The following is a 19,268-nucleotide window of genomic DNA, read 5'->3' on the forward strand; positions in this document are numbered from 1 at the left end:
ATCAAGCATAACAAGGTCTTTCACTCCTTTATAAGATTTCTTATAAATATTCTATTTTTTTCCAATGCAAGGTATGTGCAATATGTAGAGAGAAACTGTGACATTTGTGAAGAGCACTAATACAAATAGCATGCCTAAGAACAAAAACGAGGTACTGGATAGTCTAAACAGGGTCGAATACATGCAAAGGGAACATCTGAACTACCAATCAAAAAGCTATTATTACTCAGAAACAGTAAACAAATCAATCATCAAAAATACCACAAAGGCATCTTTTACTCAGCATTACTGCTCTGTATTTAACCAGATAATGGATAGAAAAGTTTCTGCTATCATGTTTAGAGTTCTAGCTAAAAGCAGAGCTAATTTTTCTCTTTCACAGTTGAAACTATTTGACAGTAGTTTTTGAAAATGCACTGGCATATTAGTTCAATCAGTTTGGAAAATATACCTTGAAATTTTATTCAGCAATGGTTTTTACCAGCAAAGGAACATTTAATGGAGGAATCATAACCAAAGTTGTTCATTAAATTATTGAACTAAATGTATTGTCATGGGTAGCAAGGCAGTATCAGATTTTTCCTCAGTGGAGTATAATCACCAATACAATTAACATAGAATAGAACCAAAATTTCATGGTAACTGCAATAGAAAATACTGAAAAATATCAATTTCAAACCAATGTTTCACCAATGAAAATGTCCTGAGGAATTTAAAGTAAAGATAGTTTAAGATTGATACTTTTATTTGTGTGTTTTAACTTTTGAATAAATTTAACATACACATAAAAATATTGTGCCTCAACTATGGAGAATGATCAAGGTCCAATTCAAAAAGCAACAATAACAAGGGAAACTCCCTGAAAAAGACTGACCATCTTATTCTATCTTGCATAATCAATTTTCAGTAATCATGCATTTTACATACATCATGCATTTTCTAGAAATATTACATTAGTGGAAGAAGTGGTTACTGCTATGAAGTTAAAGAAGATAAGTGAACACCCAACTAAATTTTCAACTAGTTTTTCTATTTTGATAGAACACCAGAACACAATTTGTTAACAGCATGCAATTGTTTTCATATCAATGTACAAAGAACTCTGCTAGATTTTAAAACAGACAAATTATTTTGGGGATGGTTCAGAGTGGCACAGCAAGCTCCAAAATAATAAAATTGATGAGATTATATGATTACCCTGGAGGCTGTTTGATTTGGCATGTCACCATATATAAGTCTTTTCTGACACAACTATATAGCCATGTCTGTGCAATTTCACAGAAAACCAAACATGCCAAGCCTTGTAAGATCATTTTGTCACATTCCAATTATGTTTTTAAGAATACAACTGAACTTACTAGGCAGGTATGACTACATCTAAACCAGAATTTATAAATGTAGACTAAAATGTACAGACAAACCCAGGATTCTATTCTGGATAGTCAGAAACGCTGTAATTTTGTTAAAGGCTGATTGTGCCACTGGATTAAATAAGAAAGCCACCAGCCATGGGAGATTGATTATCCACAAAACACCAACAACTGTAAACTCTGAAAGACTGACCACTGAGCTTGTTCCTTACATTGTCCCTGCACAGTGATTAGCTCCCAGTGACAGTGGGGCTGATACAATCTCAAGTGCTTGCTTTAGTTGTTATGCACATGGATAAACAGGTCAGCAGCTTGCTTCCACACAGCTCTTCCACTGCAGACATCCACTAAGTCCTGGTGATTAAACCTACTTAAGTAATTTGTGTGCAACTAAATTTGGCCCAGTTTGGAAGCAAACACATTATCCAAATTTTCATAAAAAGCTGTCTCAATTTGATAATACCCATTGAAAAATCCCACGGAACTTAAATGGTTTTTTACTTTTAAATTACTGTTGTGTGTATTGAGTTTTGGAGTACCTGCAAACTCTCAAATTCGCTTTCTTTTTGCATCACTAGTATTTAAAACATTCAGTGATGTATGATAGTTTTCCTCAAGAGGCAATCCTATAACACTGCCCATTAGCAGTTCTGTTGTCTAGGTCCTGCTGAAAAGCATTTGCTTTTCAAATTCATTTGAGTGCAAGAGGAAAGAAGCAGGAAATAGCCATTACCTCCATTTTTGGTAAATTTTGGTAGCGCCACGCTATTTTCATAGAATCCTGACAATCCTCAGATTTCACAGCTGCTGCTTCATCTCCCAATTCCTTCCTGTGGGAATCATCAAGCAAAGGGGCTGGAAGTTCCTACAGGTAGAGAGCAAAGGAATGTCAGCTATCTGCAGGAGAAATGGCAGTTCAGGTTGTTATCCACACCCCGTTCCAGCTAGACAACACAGTTATCTGAGTATAATGGGCAGCTGCAAAATCTGTAACAAAGACTGATTCAAAGAACTCTCCTGAAGAACTGGCTCCTTCTAAGCAGGAAAAAAACCTCATGTAATTATTATAGGAAAAATGAATTACAGAAGTAAAAGAAAGAATGCAGAATGGAAATACCACATTTGATGCTCTATTTCATCTTGAGTAGGACCCATATTTACATTTCTGTAATCTTTCTTTAGAGGTTGACCTCCTAAACAACTCAATTTCTGACAGTGGGCAAGTTCCCCGCATATTTAAGCCTATTTAAGCCTTTTCCCATAGCAAATTTAAGCCTATTTTAACAGAAGAACTTTGTTAGCTGCTGTAAATCTTTCAGAAGTCTCCAACAGACCACAGCAGCCTACAGACACCAGCTGAGAGCCACTGCAACAGGATGGCTGGAATTTTCTCTTCTGCTAACCATCAGGCATGATATCTTCTCGTGATGGATATCTCATGGACACAAACACAGGAAAGGAAAGGGGGAATGTCCAGTCCTGGATTTTTAAAAAGTTTCTAATGTACTTTCTGCCTTTGCTGCACTGCTGAAAAAGGCAAACAACATGTGATGAATTCAGAATCTCCGTCTGCTTAAAACAGAACAAGGCTTTGCTGAAAAGTCTGTTTTCCTTGAGCAAAGACCCTTGAGGAAGAACTGTGACGTCCCTCAAGGGTTAAACCCACACAGAGCTAGCCAGTAGCTCTCTATTGTGTGTGGAGATACAGAAAAAGCAAATTTGAAACCTTCAGATTGAAGGGTGGGACACACATCAAACACTGCACACAGGCAGGGCTTTTGCTGACATCAACACCCAGGTGACATTCATGGCTTTGTGTGGGTACACATGGCACAAGGAGACAATGAAAGTTTAAACACATCCATTTTGGGTTTAGTGCAACACTAATTTACTATTTATAACATTAAATTAATAATTAATATTAACATCTAGCAATAAATTATCATCAATTAATTTAATATTAATTACTAAGAGGTAAACATAATTATAATTTAATAATAAATTTAATATTTATTAATTGTACCAATTTTTATTTTGTTATATGTATATTTATTTTATTTACATTAATTTATTAATATTCTTTATTGGTAATGATTTAAATAATAATTAATATTAACTAATAATTATTATAATTATGAACTATTAATGTGCACATTTCTATACATAACCTTACTAACAATACCTGCTACTTTGTTTATTTTGCATAAATTAACATAGCATCTATAATTATGGGAAAAAAAAGAGATTTCAGATAGTTGCTTCTGTTTCTCTCTGGGGTTGGTCACTACCCTCTCTGAGGTACCAGGCAATGGAAGTTATGAAAACTTTTATAAACTTCATAACTTTATTAAGTTGCAGAAACAGAACACCTTTGAGCAAGTAATTTTATTTCTTCTGCTGTTACAAATGAACTGCAAAAGCCTGGTAATGACTATTCATGAGAATGATTGTGTACAGAGTTGTATTTTCAGATTTATCACAGCTTGTTTAAAAAAATACACTTGCATACAATAAACTCATTACTGTGGTAGTAAAAATTAGGCTTTCTGGGTAGGAAAGCTACACAAAGATGAGCATTTTGACTCAGTATCTGCAGTTGTCATTAAGTTTACAGATTTATAACAGTTGTTTCAATTAAAAAAAAAATTATTTTAGTCAGAGTTCCATTACACTTACCCAGCAAGAAAGCAGGCAAGCTTTCGAATCAAAGATTTCAGACAGATGGGACAAAATGAACACAACACTGCACTGAAAGGTTCTGAGAAAGTGTAAGTACAAACTAGAGCTGCCAAGCAGCCCGATGCATTTCACATACATGCAGACACAAACCACTCACATTTACTTCTAAGAGCACTAGATGAAGTATTTTTCTTAAAAAAAAAAGTTACTTAGAATTGTTAATTTCATTACAGCTATCCTCAACAGAGTTAATCAATCTTATTTTACAACTGAGATGTTACTTTGAAAACACATACTGAACAGTTCAACATTGTGCATATTTAATTTCCTCATACAATTATTCATAGATTTAAACACATTTAATAATAATTTAATAAATAGATTTTTCCTAGATTTAAACTTCCTATCATTAAAATGTCTTTTTCAGTGAAGAGCTGCTGATACTTGATAATCTCAAAATATTCCTCATTTAACAGTAATTAAAAAAAAAAACAAAAAAAAAAAGTTTTATTTTAAAAAGTGAGTTCTGCAAAGAATTTGGAGGCCCAAACAACATTTCCAGATCAACTTGCTCCCAGGTAATTTTTTGTAGTGGTGGGTAATCTCTATTTTTTTGTGAAAACAAGTGCCTGCAGAGAGCATGAACTCTTGCTTAAACATTTTATCCAACACCCTGAGCCTGCCCCTGGTTCAGACACCACACTGGGCAGCTCCCGCATCACCTGCAAAGCCAAAAGGCAGGCAATGGCATATTGTACAATTCTCCTTGTGCAGGTAAAGAGGAAAACAGAGCAATATTTCTTACAGCTGTTTAATATTTTTGTCCCCTAGAATGACTGCAAACACCTGCCATTTGTGCTGCTGGTTCACTGCTGTTATGTAGTAATAGGGAAAGTCAGACTTGAGACAGGGACATTAACTACAAAAATTTGTGTGTTTTACACATAAAATGTACTTATGCTGAAAAAAGAACAGAGGGCAGGACAATAAGGGTGAGAACTTCTCCAAGCTGCTGAAATAACCTCATGTAACACTGAGAAAGAGTTCCTGCCTTCCAGTGAGAGAACAAAACCTTCTTCCATGGCCCTGTGTGGCAGGGAGGCACCACAAATCCCAGCTGCTGACATCCAAAAAACATAGTTTAAAACAATCAGAGGCACACACACCACCAGTGCAACACAATTTGGCACTGTGGTGTGTCCTAACTGCTGCTAAGAACAAAGCAGATTAAGGAAAAAAAATGGTGTCACCTGAAGCTGATAAAAGATTTTGGCTGCCAGAGATGAAAATCTATCAAAGTATCCACCTGAAACAGCCTTTTTTTTTTTTTTTTTTTTTTTTTTTGCCAATATAGCTTGCTTTTAATTTCTAACAGAAGAAAGAGTTTTTATTTTGACATAATAAAAAACTTCTGACAATAAAAGAACCTCAGCTTAGGTCTGGTTTATTCTGTCTTGCCCCTTGCAAAGAAAAGGAGAAAGGACCAGGAGCACCCCAAGAACTCTCTCAGACCAAAACCAACCCTAAGCTGCTTTTTAAAGCCTCTACCTAATAACTACCATGCTTAGCTGAAGAATGTTTCTTAGATGTGCCACGTTCTTGTCCCTCTGCAAAGGACACTGAGATTTAAGACATTTCTGAGGCTACCACATTTCACAGCCACGCAACGTTCTATGCCAACAGCTCTTCTAAAGCAAAGGCATCCTGAATTATACTGGACGTAGGGGTTGTGGACCACACGGGCTCCGAGGAGGCTCTGTACATAATAAACTGCAGTCTGGAGAAGGAGCTCTGCCTTTGGATAATTTGAGGACCAACTGCCTGAGCTCCAGTAGTTTTATTAACTTGGTTAAATACATTCCAATACGTACTTGGGCACAAAGAGGGGGAAAAAAAATTCCAATCCTATTCAAGGTCAGAGTATAACTTTATCACTCTTTATACCCTACATAAAGAATAATAAGCAGAGCTAATAAAGATTTTTTACCTCCAGATTTGCATCTTAACTTTATCATTGTTATCCCAGCTTCAGATACCCTCAATTCCATTTACACCAAGTAAGAGGAAAAAGAGGCAGAACATACAGGAGCTGTTTGAAGGCATGTCTGTGTTCACTAAAAGCCAACATGCCTTCATCAGCCTGCCTGAAGACTCAAAAAAATACCTAGATGGTCACTGTTTTTCCTTACTGATTAATGTATCTCTCATTCCTTAATTAAACAAAAAAAAACCCAACAACTTTTTAACTAGAACTTTGTGAACTTCATGGGTTCTTTCCCTAAGTAAACTAAAGACTATTCTAAAAGTAATAGTCTAGTTAGTAAACTAACTAAAATTTTAAGTTTTATTTCTTTACATTGTCAATAAAAAGAGTTATAAAAAAGGAAAATATTCTAACAGTTTTATTATAATTCTTATTACTCTTTAATTACTATTAACAATCTTTTCTTTATACCATTTAAAAATTTTAAACCTACTTTAGCTTTCTCCTAATCCTACCTCACAACAAAAAGTAAGTACACTAATAATTAACCATCACTAAACCGACCACACTTCTTAATACATTAGCCAAAACCCCCCTCAAAATTAACAAAATCTCAAATTAACAAACCAAAACCACTACAACGGGCCATACTGAAAACACTGAATCATCCACAAATTTCTTCTTTTCTTCATAACTGCTTTTATCCTTCACAACAACTGGAACTGGAATGAAAGGCTTTCCCCTCTTCTGACTCTGATAATTAAATGTGATTCTTTCTCTCAAGAAAGGAACTGTTTCCAAACCTGACCATGCCTGAGTGACACAGAGCACCTCAGTGTGAATAGAAAAAATATAATATCAAAAACATATCTGTCGTTACACAGATGTAGCCTCAAAAATGCATCTGTTATTACACAGATGTAGTCTCAAAAATGTATCTGTTATTACACAGATGTAGCCTCAAAAACAAAGGCTGGATGGTTGGATCTGTACTTCACAACTCCTCAGCACCATGAAAGGCTTCATTACTGTCCAAGAATGACATAACTTAGGATTTAATAGATTCACATTCTTAGAATCAAAATCAGAATTTTAGAAGAACGCAGTATTACAAAAATATGTAGAATTTATTTACAAAACTTCAGCCAGAATCTGAAAATCAAAGTGTTATTTAAACAATGGACCAAGAAAAGGAGAGTTGGGCTATCAGCCCATAATCTGTTTAAACTATTTTTGCTGAAAAATATCTCAGCTCCCACAACACAGAGCTTGGAAAAGCTTTGGGACTGACAATTGTGTGGCATCAGTGTGTCTGTCAACTTCTGAGAACTGTTACATTCTCCCAGGCTAAAAAAAGACAAATCTTTCATAAGGTACATAAAAAACACCAAAGCATATAGCAGTGCATTAGTTAAAAACAAACAAACAAAAAACAACCAAAAACCCATACAGCACTTCTTGGGGTCAACTAAAATGCAAGTCTTTGCTATGCAGCATGAACACACAAAAGGCAGTCAAGTGCTAAAGTTATTAAGGGCAGTTGGGCTGGAGAGAAAGAAGCTTGATGCTGTTTTAAAATTTTAAAAAAAAAAAGTTTGGGAGGAAAAAACAGTTTTCTGAAGTGGTCACAGTAAATGACAAAGCAATTAAAATAATTTGGTTTCCTGCAAACCAAGTTATGAAGGTTTTACTGCAAAGATGGGATAATTTATTTCAGTAATAAACCTTTTATCTTTGCAATAAACTGCTGGATGAGCTGTAACTGCTGCAGTCCAGGTCCTTCTGGGTTTGCTGCCACATCACTGAGCCTGCCTTGTTTTGGCAGATGCACGAAGCAAAATCAGATTCTAACAGTTTGACCTCTCTCACTTCTTGTGTTCTCTGGGGGATAATAAAATCCAAGATACAATCCCACAGCAGTTAATGAAGCTTAACCTCACACCCTCTTAATTACCAATGCATTACACCAACTATAGGCATCATACTCCTCTCTAAGCTATTTTACAATTCTAAAGAAGTACTACTGTGCTATTATTTAGCAACATAATCCAAGCTGTATGTGAAATCCCTCTTATATAAAATCCTTTGATCCTTATGGGTTTCAATAACTGTATAACTCAAAGTACTTAAGAATTTAAAACATTATCTATGTATGTATCAATAAATATGCTTTTCACATGGGTTTATGCAGCTATTTTGAAGTGCAGTTATTATCACAAGTATGATGAAAAACACAAAAAAATATTAAATGGATAATACTAAAATAAAAATAAAAAAATACTAAAATTCACATGAATTTAAGACTCCTTTTCATCATGTTAATTTTTAGTATTTAAAGGACACCAGATGGTAAGTCAGGAAGGGTAAATATTTTCTTTTCAACAATGTATTATATAAATGTCAGTTTAAAGGGCCCTACTCCCAAATGGGGGGGAGGATTCTATTTTGACTGTAAATACTTGTGAATACAAGGGGTACTGTTAAAGACTATAAATGAATGGATACCAATTGTTCTTCTTTCAGCAGCCCTTATACAACAACTTATTTCCATCCCCAGGTAAGGCTGGTCTACAGAAATTTTTCCGTGACATTCAGAAAGGCCTAATGGGTGCCAGCCCAGGGTAAACAAGAATTGTGTGAAGAGAAACAGAAAACAATATTCCTCTGTTTTAGGAAAGAAGAAAAGCCAATTGCAAGTACTCTAACTGATATATTTTTAAGCCATGAGAATACAGTCTGTACTCCACATACACAGAGGTAAACCCCACACTGAAATCACAGAACTCTTGCTGTAACTCCCTTGCCCTTTTCACAACATTTAAACCCAGAAATGGCTATCAAACAATCAGAATTTTTTTTAAAAAATTTCATATTTTTTCTGAATCAGTTCATGAATGCTTAAGTATGTGACAGATAAATACAGCAGAGAATGAGAAAGTAAAATGGTGTGAAGGAACTGAGTGTCCTTGCCCCAAACTCTGTAAACCCTGCTGCAGTGCATAATGCACAGGCCTGAGCCTAAACAGAGTGAATGACAACAGCATTATTCCTGAAAACCTTCAGAGATGAGCACTGGAAGCAACAGCTCATTAACTGTGCAAAGCAACTCTACAAAGTTACCAACTAGATTTGTCAAACAGCTATTTGTGGACATTGAAACCTCGACATTTAGATTTTATCACTTTTATGATACATTTTAAAGGCCAAGTAAGTGTCACAGTTGAGCCAGCCACAATCCCCAGAGTGTCCCCACACAATTCCAGAAGGCTTCAGCCCATGCAGAGCAACACCAAGGCACTTCAGGAGGCTGCAAGCTGTGCCCTTCTTGTCCTTCAGCCCCCTTTGGTGCCCTGCTGTTGGTGCAGTGCCCCTGTGTGCCCTCTGCTCCCTGCGGGGTTGGGCAGCACCCCTGGGCACTCCATGGCTCCTCACCTTCAATAGCATTCACCTGTGCTGCACAGCTGCAGCCCATTAGGGACCAATTAGGGACCAATTAGGGATCACCACAAACCGTGTGCCCATAAGTGAGATGTGTGCTTAAAAAACCTCTAAGTTCAGAATGAAGATGAGAAAGAAAATTTCCTTAATGAACAGACAAGGATTGGCAGATAAGACATCAGAAATTTGAGCCAAACGTTCGTTTTCTCTGGTTCTAGAAAATCTTTTTACTAGATTGGTCTGAACTTCTAACAAAGATGAAGCTTTATGCTTTAGAGTTTCCAGAGAGCATACTGCTCAAGAATGTTAAATTCTCTTTAAACAGAAGACATTTTTTTTTCAAGTGTCTCTTTCACACCTCTACAACTTCTATGTCAAGATTGTAACACAGTTCATAATGGAGAAAGCTGTACATTACAATATAATTAAATATTTACATTTTAACAATGAAAAATGTAAAACAGATTCACCCAACATGGAAGTAAGAAAAGCAAACAGATGAGCAAGAGCTACACAGTATAGAAATTAAATTTTTCAACTCATCTGCCAGGCCTAACCCTTATCTTTGTGCTACCACAAGACTTCAGGTAGTAGGTAGGTAGCAGGAAAGTTCCCTTCTGCTACAACTGTAATTGGATTTCTGTGTATTAAGTGACACCATTTAACAGCATACAGCAGCTGAATCACTGCAGCAAATTCCTGCATTTTGAAAATATATTGAGGAAAAAAAAGAATAGGAACTTAGCCCTATTTACACATGTATTTTTACCTTTTGAGGTATTATACTTTTAATTTATGAGCATCTAAAAATGTCAGATGACTTAAAAACCATCTCTAGCATTGATACATAGCTTCCCTCCCAACACCAGACAGCAAAGAGACAGAAAATAATTAGAATTACTTTCTGAAAACAGACAGCCCTGGCCACCAGCCTGATATTTTCTTCTAGGTTTGCATTTTTCCTTTTGAGAAAAAGGATTGTTTAGGATCATATCCATGAAGTAAAAAAATATAAACATCATGGCTAAATGTACTTTGCTAATGTAAAAAAAGTCCATGCACACACCTATGTTTTCTTTCAAGGAATTGTTTGCACACACCATAACACAGCAGCCCCATGGTTTTTATTGTTGCTGTTTTTTAAATTAATAATAATAATAAAATGAAAATAATAAAAGTTCATTTTGCTGGGTTCTTCCTGCTTTCACTTTTTCAGTGGGAAAAGATTAAATGAGCACTTTCTGTTCTTCAGGCCTGCCCTGTTTGTTGAAGGTAGAACTTTTTTAGTCTCCTCCAAATTACGTACTTAAGCAAATATAAAATTAAAATATGAGAACCCCAAAAGGCAATCTCAGCTGAGCGCAGAAGTATTCTGTAATAAAATTCCCACTTGATAACCAAAATTCCATTGAAAGGCAATAATCAAAGTTTTCCACAAGAGATGAGCAGAGTTCTAGAAAGCAGTTCTGGAGCTCTCACTCTTCCACCTCAGGCTTGCAGGTGCCACATGGAAAGGTCACTGATCCAGCACTGGCCAGGGTGCCACAGGTTAAATGCAGTGCTCCAGGGGATGCTGGCTTGGTTTCCAGAACAAAAATGAGCTGTAAGTCTTCCTTACAAGACAAATCCTAGAATCACAGAATGTTGTGCGTAGAAAGGGACCTTAAAGATCATCCCATTCCAACCCCCCTGCCATGGACAGGAACACCTTCCACCAGCAGGTTCCTCAGAGCTCCATCCATTCTGACCTTGGACACTTCCAGGGATGGGGCAGCCACAAGGTTCTTTTCTGGGCACCCTGTGCCAGGGCCTCAGCACCTTCACAGAGGAATTTCTTCCCAAAATCCAATTTAAGTCTGCCCTCTGTCAATTTGAAGTCATTTCCCCTTGCTGTGTCACTACTGCCCTTGTGAAAAGTGCCTCTGCAGCTCCCTCCCAACCCCTTTAGGCCCTGGAAAGCTGCTGGAAGGTTCCTCAGAGCCTTCTCCTCTCCAGGCTGAACAGCCCCAGTTCCCAGCCCAGCTCCCCGTGCTCCAGCCCCCCGAGCACCTCCTGGCCTGCCCTGGCCCAGGCCAGCAGCTCGGAGCCCTTTCCCTGCTGGGAGCCCAGGGCTGGATGCAGAGCTCAGCTGGGATCCCCGGGCAGAGCAGAGGGGCAGGATCCCCTCCCTGCCCTGCTGCCCACGGGGCTCTGCCTGCAGCCCAGGGCACCTTTGGCTCTCCGGGCTGGCACTGCTCACTGCCAGGCCCTGCTGAGCTTCCAGCACCCCCATCCCTTCTCCTCAGGGCTCTCCTGCATCCATTCCCAGCCCAGCCCGTGTTTGTGCTGGGGATTGCCCCAGCCCAGTGCGGGGCCTTGCTCTTGGCCCTGCTGAGCTCCATGAGGTTCTCCTGAGCCTCTCCAGGCTGGCAGTGTCCCTCTGGATGGCATCCCTGCCCTCCAGAGGCTGCACACAGAGCGTGGTGGTGGCAGCTTGGTGTCCTCCATCCCACTTTGCACAGGCTCCACAGCAAAAACAACTTAACAGAGCAATCTTTATTGTCAAGGTAAGCTATAAATGATCCATCTCTTCTCATCAAAACTTGTGAGAATCAGTTCTACCTCCCAACCTAAATAAAATAATCAGGAATAAAGGTAAAAAAATTATTTTACAGGCAGTTTAGGCAGTTGTAGAATTTTAATGCCAAACCTGAAGTAATTTTACCATTAAATAAACTTTCCGTTTACCAATGCAAGCAGTTTTATTTTATGATCAGTCACAGAAGTTACCATATAATTTCTTATATTACATACATTCCTAGTACTTATGCCCTTAGAGTAAAAAGTTGCCTTTTTTTGAAGACTACAGAGTGAACAGAAATGCTCTCCAATATTTAAAATACTTTCTAGAAACCAGTATGTATATAGTTCTGTAGGTTTTACCAGAGGTGTATAATTTTTCAGCATTACGTCTTAATGCCAGTTTCCTGAAGGAGCTTTGACTACAAAAGGCATGAATATATTTTCAAAGGATGATGGATAAATTGGTGGGTGGTAATATAATATATCTTAGGCAGCTGATCAGGGCTTTTTATCCTCTGCCTGTCTTTTAGTTATACACAATTTCAAGATAATTATGGTCTATAAGAATGTCTTTTCCCCTTCCTACTACCAGCAATATTTGTCTTGGTTATAGGTTCAAGAAACTTCCAATCACATGACAAAATTGGAATAGGGCAATTATGGCATCTCAGCAAAGAGCTGAACATGCAAATAGACTGACCACACCACATGAACATTTAACATGGACACACTATGGACAGTTAATGAACTGCCTTTATGAAACACCCCAGCTAATTAGATACTGGCTGTGGAATGTATTGAATCCATACTTGAATTTTACAAAGTAAAACCAAAGCATAAGGTGCAATTCAGGTTGATATCTACCATGTCTGTGTTACCTATCCAGTAAAGAATACAGTCCCATCAGAAAATGAAAATCAATTAATTACTCATCTCATTAAATGAAGTGCCATGTTATTCAATGGTCAGATAGGCTATATTAGAATCCCAACTCTGTGGAGTCATCCAAATCCCAAGCAGCTCATTTTTATAACAGGAGAAATCTTCTTGAAGTACCTGAAGGTGAGGGTTACTTCATTGACACAGTACAAATGAGAGAAATTAACTCTGCTGTGCCTTTTCTGCTAAACAAAGGAAGAGCTGAACAGCCAAGGTGAGAGTAAACAGCACAGACAAGAATATTGTTGGATATCCCAGGGCACAAAGGGTGGCAGAAATCAAAACAAGATGATGTTTATACAGCAACAATGTCCCTCCACTTATAGTCTCCTATAACAGCACCACCATGGAGTTACAACAGAGGAATGTAATACTCCTGCCTAGTGTCTACCCCTGGAAATTAAGAAGGAAAATTATTCCATATCAGACAACAGAGCTGGGTAAGGCACAGCGAACTAACTGACCCCAAACTCAAAGTGGTACAAGGTGTATGTAACAGTGTCTGCTGGCTATCACATATAGGCATAAAGGACATGACAGGCTATGAAAAACTGATTCAAAAGTGAATGAAACAGAATGTATATTAGCCACTCCATTTTAAGAAAGTTTAATGCAATGCAATACAAATACTAATTTGGATAATTAAATCTCAATGACAAAAACAACTGCAACAATCATGTTGTATCATCAGGGAGTCAATACTTACCAGTTATTTAAAATCACTTATTAAAAAAGATAGCATATTTCTATGTAATTTGTACTTGAAAATCAAATTTTAACCTGTCTGTTTAACCTTTATTCTAAACCACAAGTGAGAAAAAATGTTCTTAAAAGAACCTTCTTTAGGTTTAGGAGCAGTAAAAAACTGATTTTTCATAACCACAACAGTTTTATTTCATTAAGAATATACTTTTTCCTGAATACTAAAGATAATGTTCAAGAGGTAAGGCACAGAATTTACCATCCCTAGGTAGGAAAACAGAAGAGTAATCATTTTGTCCAGAAATAGTCTCTGAAGACACTTAAGGAAATAGCCAGACTTCACTTGATGCAGAAGTAATCAGGAAATTATACGTTACTTCTGATATTAGGAAAACGCAGCCTCAGAAAGACATAAAATATTTAACGAAATTTTGTAAGATTATCCTCACACTCCAGCACTTTTTGCACTGTTGATCAGCCTTTTTCCCTTATGTAATTTTCTCATGACAGAAACTATCAGTGTTTGATTGGGAGTCCACTGAAGTCTGGAGGGATCCTTTCTGTATGACCTGATCCAAAGCTGACCAAGTTCCCTAGCACAAAAAAGAGTCAGAATGAAATGTAAGTGTAAAGGAAATCATAAAGATGCTCAATTATGTTTTTATTTTCTACAGGAAACTACAAAAAATATCCACACAACCTGTACACTGTTTCTACCACAAAATACTGCAAGCAGCTCAACCGCTCTTCCTCCTGGGCAGGAAGAAACTGTAAGCAGTTGGGTTTTCTGAAACCACTCCACTAAGCCAGTGGAATAAAGAAATAAAATAAAGAATAAACAGGTTCCAAGCCTGATTTGGCCTTGGGAGGATCTAACTCCACTGTCCACAGATGGGATGTAGAGACCTGAATTTAATTCCCAAATCTGGCTAGTGTAAATAATCCTGTACTTCCCAAGACATTCTTATGAATCACCAAGATTAAGTCATTTGTTGCTATACAATATATACACTTTAAAATGCATTTCATTCATCAAGACATTACAGCTTTACTTATCAAAAGCAATGAGTCTTATTTACCTTCAAAATGTTGTCAGGATGCTCTTTGGCAGAAGCAACAAACAGATCATGTCCACAGACAATTCCCTCTGCGAGAAAATACTTGAACAACAAATTGGAGTAAAGGCCATATTTATCCTCCTCTGTGAAAACAAGAATGGTTGGATTTTGTTTTGTTAGATAAATTGCCCACCTGTAGGTTCACAACACTGTAAAAGGCCTCTTTAGCTCTATCTCCTGGAGCATAGAATTTACAACAGAGATCAAAGGTAAAATAGGACTCCAAAACTTTTAAAATAATGCTTGATAATACTGCATTTCAAAAATTTCAAGCCAGAGGAATAGTCCTCAATCAGGCATTTGATTCTAAGTTATGGATGGGTACAGCCTCCTTACAAGGCTTCCCATCAGTACCAACTAAGATGGCTCAATTTATGGATTAATGGAATTTCCTTCATTGAGGAGAACTATGTTAGTATTTATATTCTTAGTGCTTAAATACTTGCTTAAAATATTTGTTACCTGATGCTTTTCAAAATTCAGCCATATTTGACATGCTAAGCCTATACAGAGGTAACATTCAGAATAGAGACATTCTTATGTCTGCATTTATTCCAAAGTTGTGAAAACTACAAAAAAAACAAATGGATATACTGAAGAAACCAAACAATTAGCAATGCTTTTTGTGAAACCTAACCAGAGCAAAATCAGAAGAGATTAAAAAGGCTCATGAATTTGCAGTCTAAGCACCGAGACAGCATTTGTCAGCAGATGTGAATACTGGCCCACTGAAATGAAAATATAAACTCTGACTTTTCCTTCAGCTTCCCTGGTGCAAGTTGTGTCAGGAACTACCACAAATAGGAAGTCTTAATGATCTCACACAATTAAAACTCAGCATAACTCCAAGCTATGAGAAGTGGATGTGTGCAAAACAACTGAAATCTGAACCACCTTTGATGTTCTTTATTTGTAGGAAGTACCAACAATAGCACTGTTAATACTTCTTATGTTTTTTGGGAGAAAAGTAAATGTGCTACATTAGGTTTCACTTCTTCAACTCAATCTGGCAGCTGGAAGACAACACACAGGGATGTTGAGGTAGAAAAATACAGAGAGATATTTCTTTATACAGAACAAACAAAACTCAATCTATTCATTGTGTGACTTGGAAAATATTCCCTAACTACACATGTGAAATAGTAAAATTAAAAATAAAAAACAGTAACAAAGAGAGAAAATGAAAAAGTTGTCATTCGTATCCAACTTGTGAAAAACAGTAAAGAGGAAAATAAAAATACTCTATCTTTGACATATGCAACAATCAAAATGAATCAATGGAATGAAGGAGAAAAGGAAAGTGCATAGCCATAAAGGAAAAAGAAAATTAATAGCAATGGGAAAACTTAGAAAACAAATCACAGGAAAGTATTGTTGCACTGCTACACTCCTAACATCTTGCATGTGTACTGATACTCTCAGTGTTTAGATGAACAAGAAATTCAAACCACAAGTGTTCAAAACTACTGGAAAAAACCCAGTTCTCCAAGAGATATTCCCCAACCTCCACAGGATATTAGGCAAAACAGAATTTATTTCCTACTTTTTTAAATTTCACTTTTAAATTCAGTATTTGGGGTAGTAGAGTCACTAGAAGTTACTTTAAAGCAGTAGCTCAAAACAAGAGAAAAATGTATCATAATCTAGTCACTAAGACAGGAAATTACATAAAACTGCACATCCAAATAAGCCAAAGGGAGTACAATAATTACAACACTTAATACTAGTACTAGCCACTCTGCAGTTTGCTGTAGAGTCTTAGGGTTTTAAGAACTTTGATTGCATTAACAGAACTTACCTTTGATAATGTTGACCTGCTTAGGAGGCCATATTAGCCTTCAATGTACTTGCAATAACACAGTGATTTTATTTTTTTTTTAAATAAGGGTCTTCTGACAAATATGAACAGTTATGAATCACAAAAAGCACAGGACGGACAAAATCTTACTGGTGACACTACTGGGTTCCTTGTCAAAATTTCATCAGGATGGATTTCCAAACTGCAATTTACTTGAGAACTTGGGAGTTTTAAATTAAATATTAGATACAGTTTATTCTTGCATCCTTATAAAGCCATTGATAGTGTTACTGAAGAACTGCTTTCCTGTTAACTCAGTGATGAGACTGAGGATGTAGAGCCAAGTATGAGACTCAGGTGGACACAAGGCTCAATCAGCTAAAACTGGAACACTCCCATTGCAGAAACAAAAGGCAGAACTGACACTACCAAAGTTTTGAAGAAGTATTATGGTCATATTCTGTAAATAGTCTTTGTAGCCTGCTTAAATCTTAAACTGTTTCAAGAGGGAAATAAAACCCTTGTGCTGAATAAGTGTCCCTTGTAACTGGAGTCCAGACCACTGACAGCTCCTGCCTTCTCAAACACTTGCTCTCTCTAGTTATTCTTACTGCTTTATCATCAGTAATACATTATTCAATATATTGACTTCCATGTGCTAATCTCCAATTATGAAGCTCTCAATTTAAGAAGCAAAGACCTCTAGAAATCAAAGTGGCAGCATGAGCTCTACATTTTTTTGTTTTAAATTGTCTGAGGTACCTGAAAGAAGCCACCAAGGCTCCCCTGTAATCACATCACTGTGGCAGATGTCACTGGAGGGAGACAATTTTCTTAGATCTTGCTCCCTTTTCAACAAAAGGGGAAAAGAACACTCGTCAGGCACTCTGGAAGGATCCTCAGCTGCAACATTTACGTCATCCTTGCTGAATGAAAAATCTCGGGTTCTCAATTTTTAACTACAGGTTAAAGTTCACCTTCTTCACCATCTGAGGCACAGAAACACTGAGTTGATATGTACTTAACTGACGTTTAATGGAATATAAGAAAATATCTCTTTTAGTCCAAGTGCCCTACGGCTTGAGTCTGTGTGTACAACTATACAGACAGTCTTTCTGGATCATCATCTTTAATACTAATTATTCCTTAGAAAGTAAAGAATGCACTCAATTTCTTGTGCCAAACATCACAGAGAAACTCCATAAACCATGGAAATCATACGATATGTTGGTGATTATTTAACTAAGCTAAGAAGAAATACAGCTGTAATAGTTAAGAATTTTTCTCAAATTTTATTTGAAATGCTGAAATGTTAAAACATATTGTAGAAATAAAGCAACAAAGAACAAGGATATAAAGCTTTTAACTGACTTATTGACAATCATAATTAATTTTGTTGACTCATTGATTAATTTGTAATATATCAGGGCTAGAGAGGCTCTTACACTGCCATACCCTTCCAAAACACAGCGTGCAAAACAACAAGGAATGTTCAAGTTAGCAAATCAAAAACACATTCAGTGTTAAGAACACATCATTTTAACATAAGCCTTTCCTTTCTTCTTAAATTGATTTTCATAAGAGTAAACTTGCAGTAAAAAAATTAAATTAAGAATTAGAAAGTGATCTAAATATAAACCACCTCACAGTCTCCTACAGTACTCTAAGGATTAGATGTGTCTCAGAAAGCCTTTACAGTGTATCTGGAATTGTTAAAGTCAATGCATCTGTAAGAATCCCTCAGTTCTTCAATTTGTCAGATAGAGGATGCTTTATATTGATTCATTTCTAGGTCACTAAACTTTTGTGGTATTCAAAAGATCTAAAGTGCATCCATATGGGGCTTTTCTGATAGCATCCTTTGTACCCTGGCTTCAATAGTTGTGTTACTATTCAAAACCAAAGGAGTACAGCTTCCTTCTTGTAAATAAACAAACAAATCACTTAGCACAGGTACTTCAGCAGCTCACTGATCACTTTCACAGAATCCCAGAATGAAATGCTTTCCTAAGAATGCTTGGACTCAACATTTGAATGGCTAGGATAAATTTTGAATGTTACCTTTATCTTTTCAAACTCCTCCACACCCAAAAGAACTACCTTCACTCAGGACATGTAGAAACTAACATTTCAGACAATTTTAGTCAATACCTAGGACAAGCCTGGCCCAAATCTTTCATCTCAGCCTCCATTGTGAGCTTCACTTCCAGCTACCAAGGCACACAAATAAACCAGACTCTTGCAGCTGCAGCCTCTTTTCTGGGCACTGTGCAGCTTTCTCAGATTCTTTTGGAACAAAGAGTGCTCTCCAGCCAAGCAGCAGGTGAGTAACTAGTGAAGTGTCAAACTATACAAGGAAAAGAGATGATTTACCTAGAAGTTATGCATATTGTCTCCAGGACAAAAGCTCTTCTGAGCCTACAAATAAGGACATAAATAATATAGTCTGTTGTGATGGCTATCCATGGGTCTCTTTCCACATGAGCGTGCTTTCCTGGCTGAAACAGCCATGGAGAAAGAGCAGGATTGTCACTATAATCACAGGGAATTCCAGCACATAACCTTGTAGCTGAACACTAAGGATAAAGCCCAATTCCCAGTGTCTTCCTGGGGTCAATTTAGGAGTCTTTTCAGCACTGTGCTGTACAGGCTACTTGGAGTCTTGGCTTCTTTTATTT

At 37.0% G+C, this 19,268-nt stretch overlaps 1 protein-coding gene across 3 annotated transcripts in view; it reads right to left on the bottom strand.

Annotated features, from left to right (window-relative positions):
• ELP4 (elongator acetyltransferase complex subunit 4) overlaps positions 1-19,268 on the bottom strand; it is a 135,343-nt gene that overhangs the window by 105,207 nt on the left and 10,868 nt on the right. For all 3 annotated transcript variants that reach the window (XM_064426005.1, XM_064426004.1, XM_064426003.1), the window contains exons 3-4: positions 14,754-14,875; positions 2,104-2,235 (exon numbers count right to left, since the gene is read on the bottom strand). In XM_064426005.1, the coding sequence (XP_064282075.1) occupies positions 2,104-2,235; positions 14,754-14,875 (254 nt within the window). The remainder of the gene's footprint in view (positions 1-2,103; positions 2,236-14,753; positions 14,876-19,268) is intronic.

Source organism: Passer domesticus, chromosome 6, assembly GCF_036417665.1.
Source record: "Passer domesticus isolate bPasDom1 chromosome 6, bPasDom1.hap1, whole genome shotgun sequence".
Lineage (NCBI taxonomy): Eukaryota > Metazoa > Chordata > Aves > Passeriformes > Passeridae > Passer > Passer domesticus.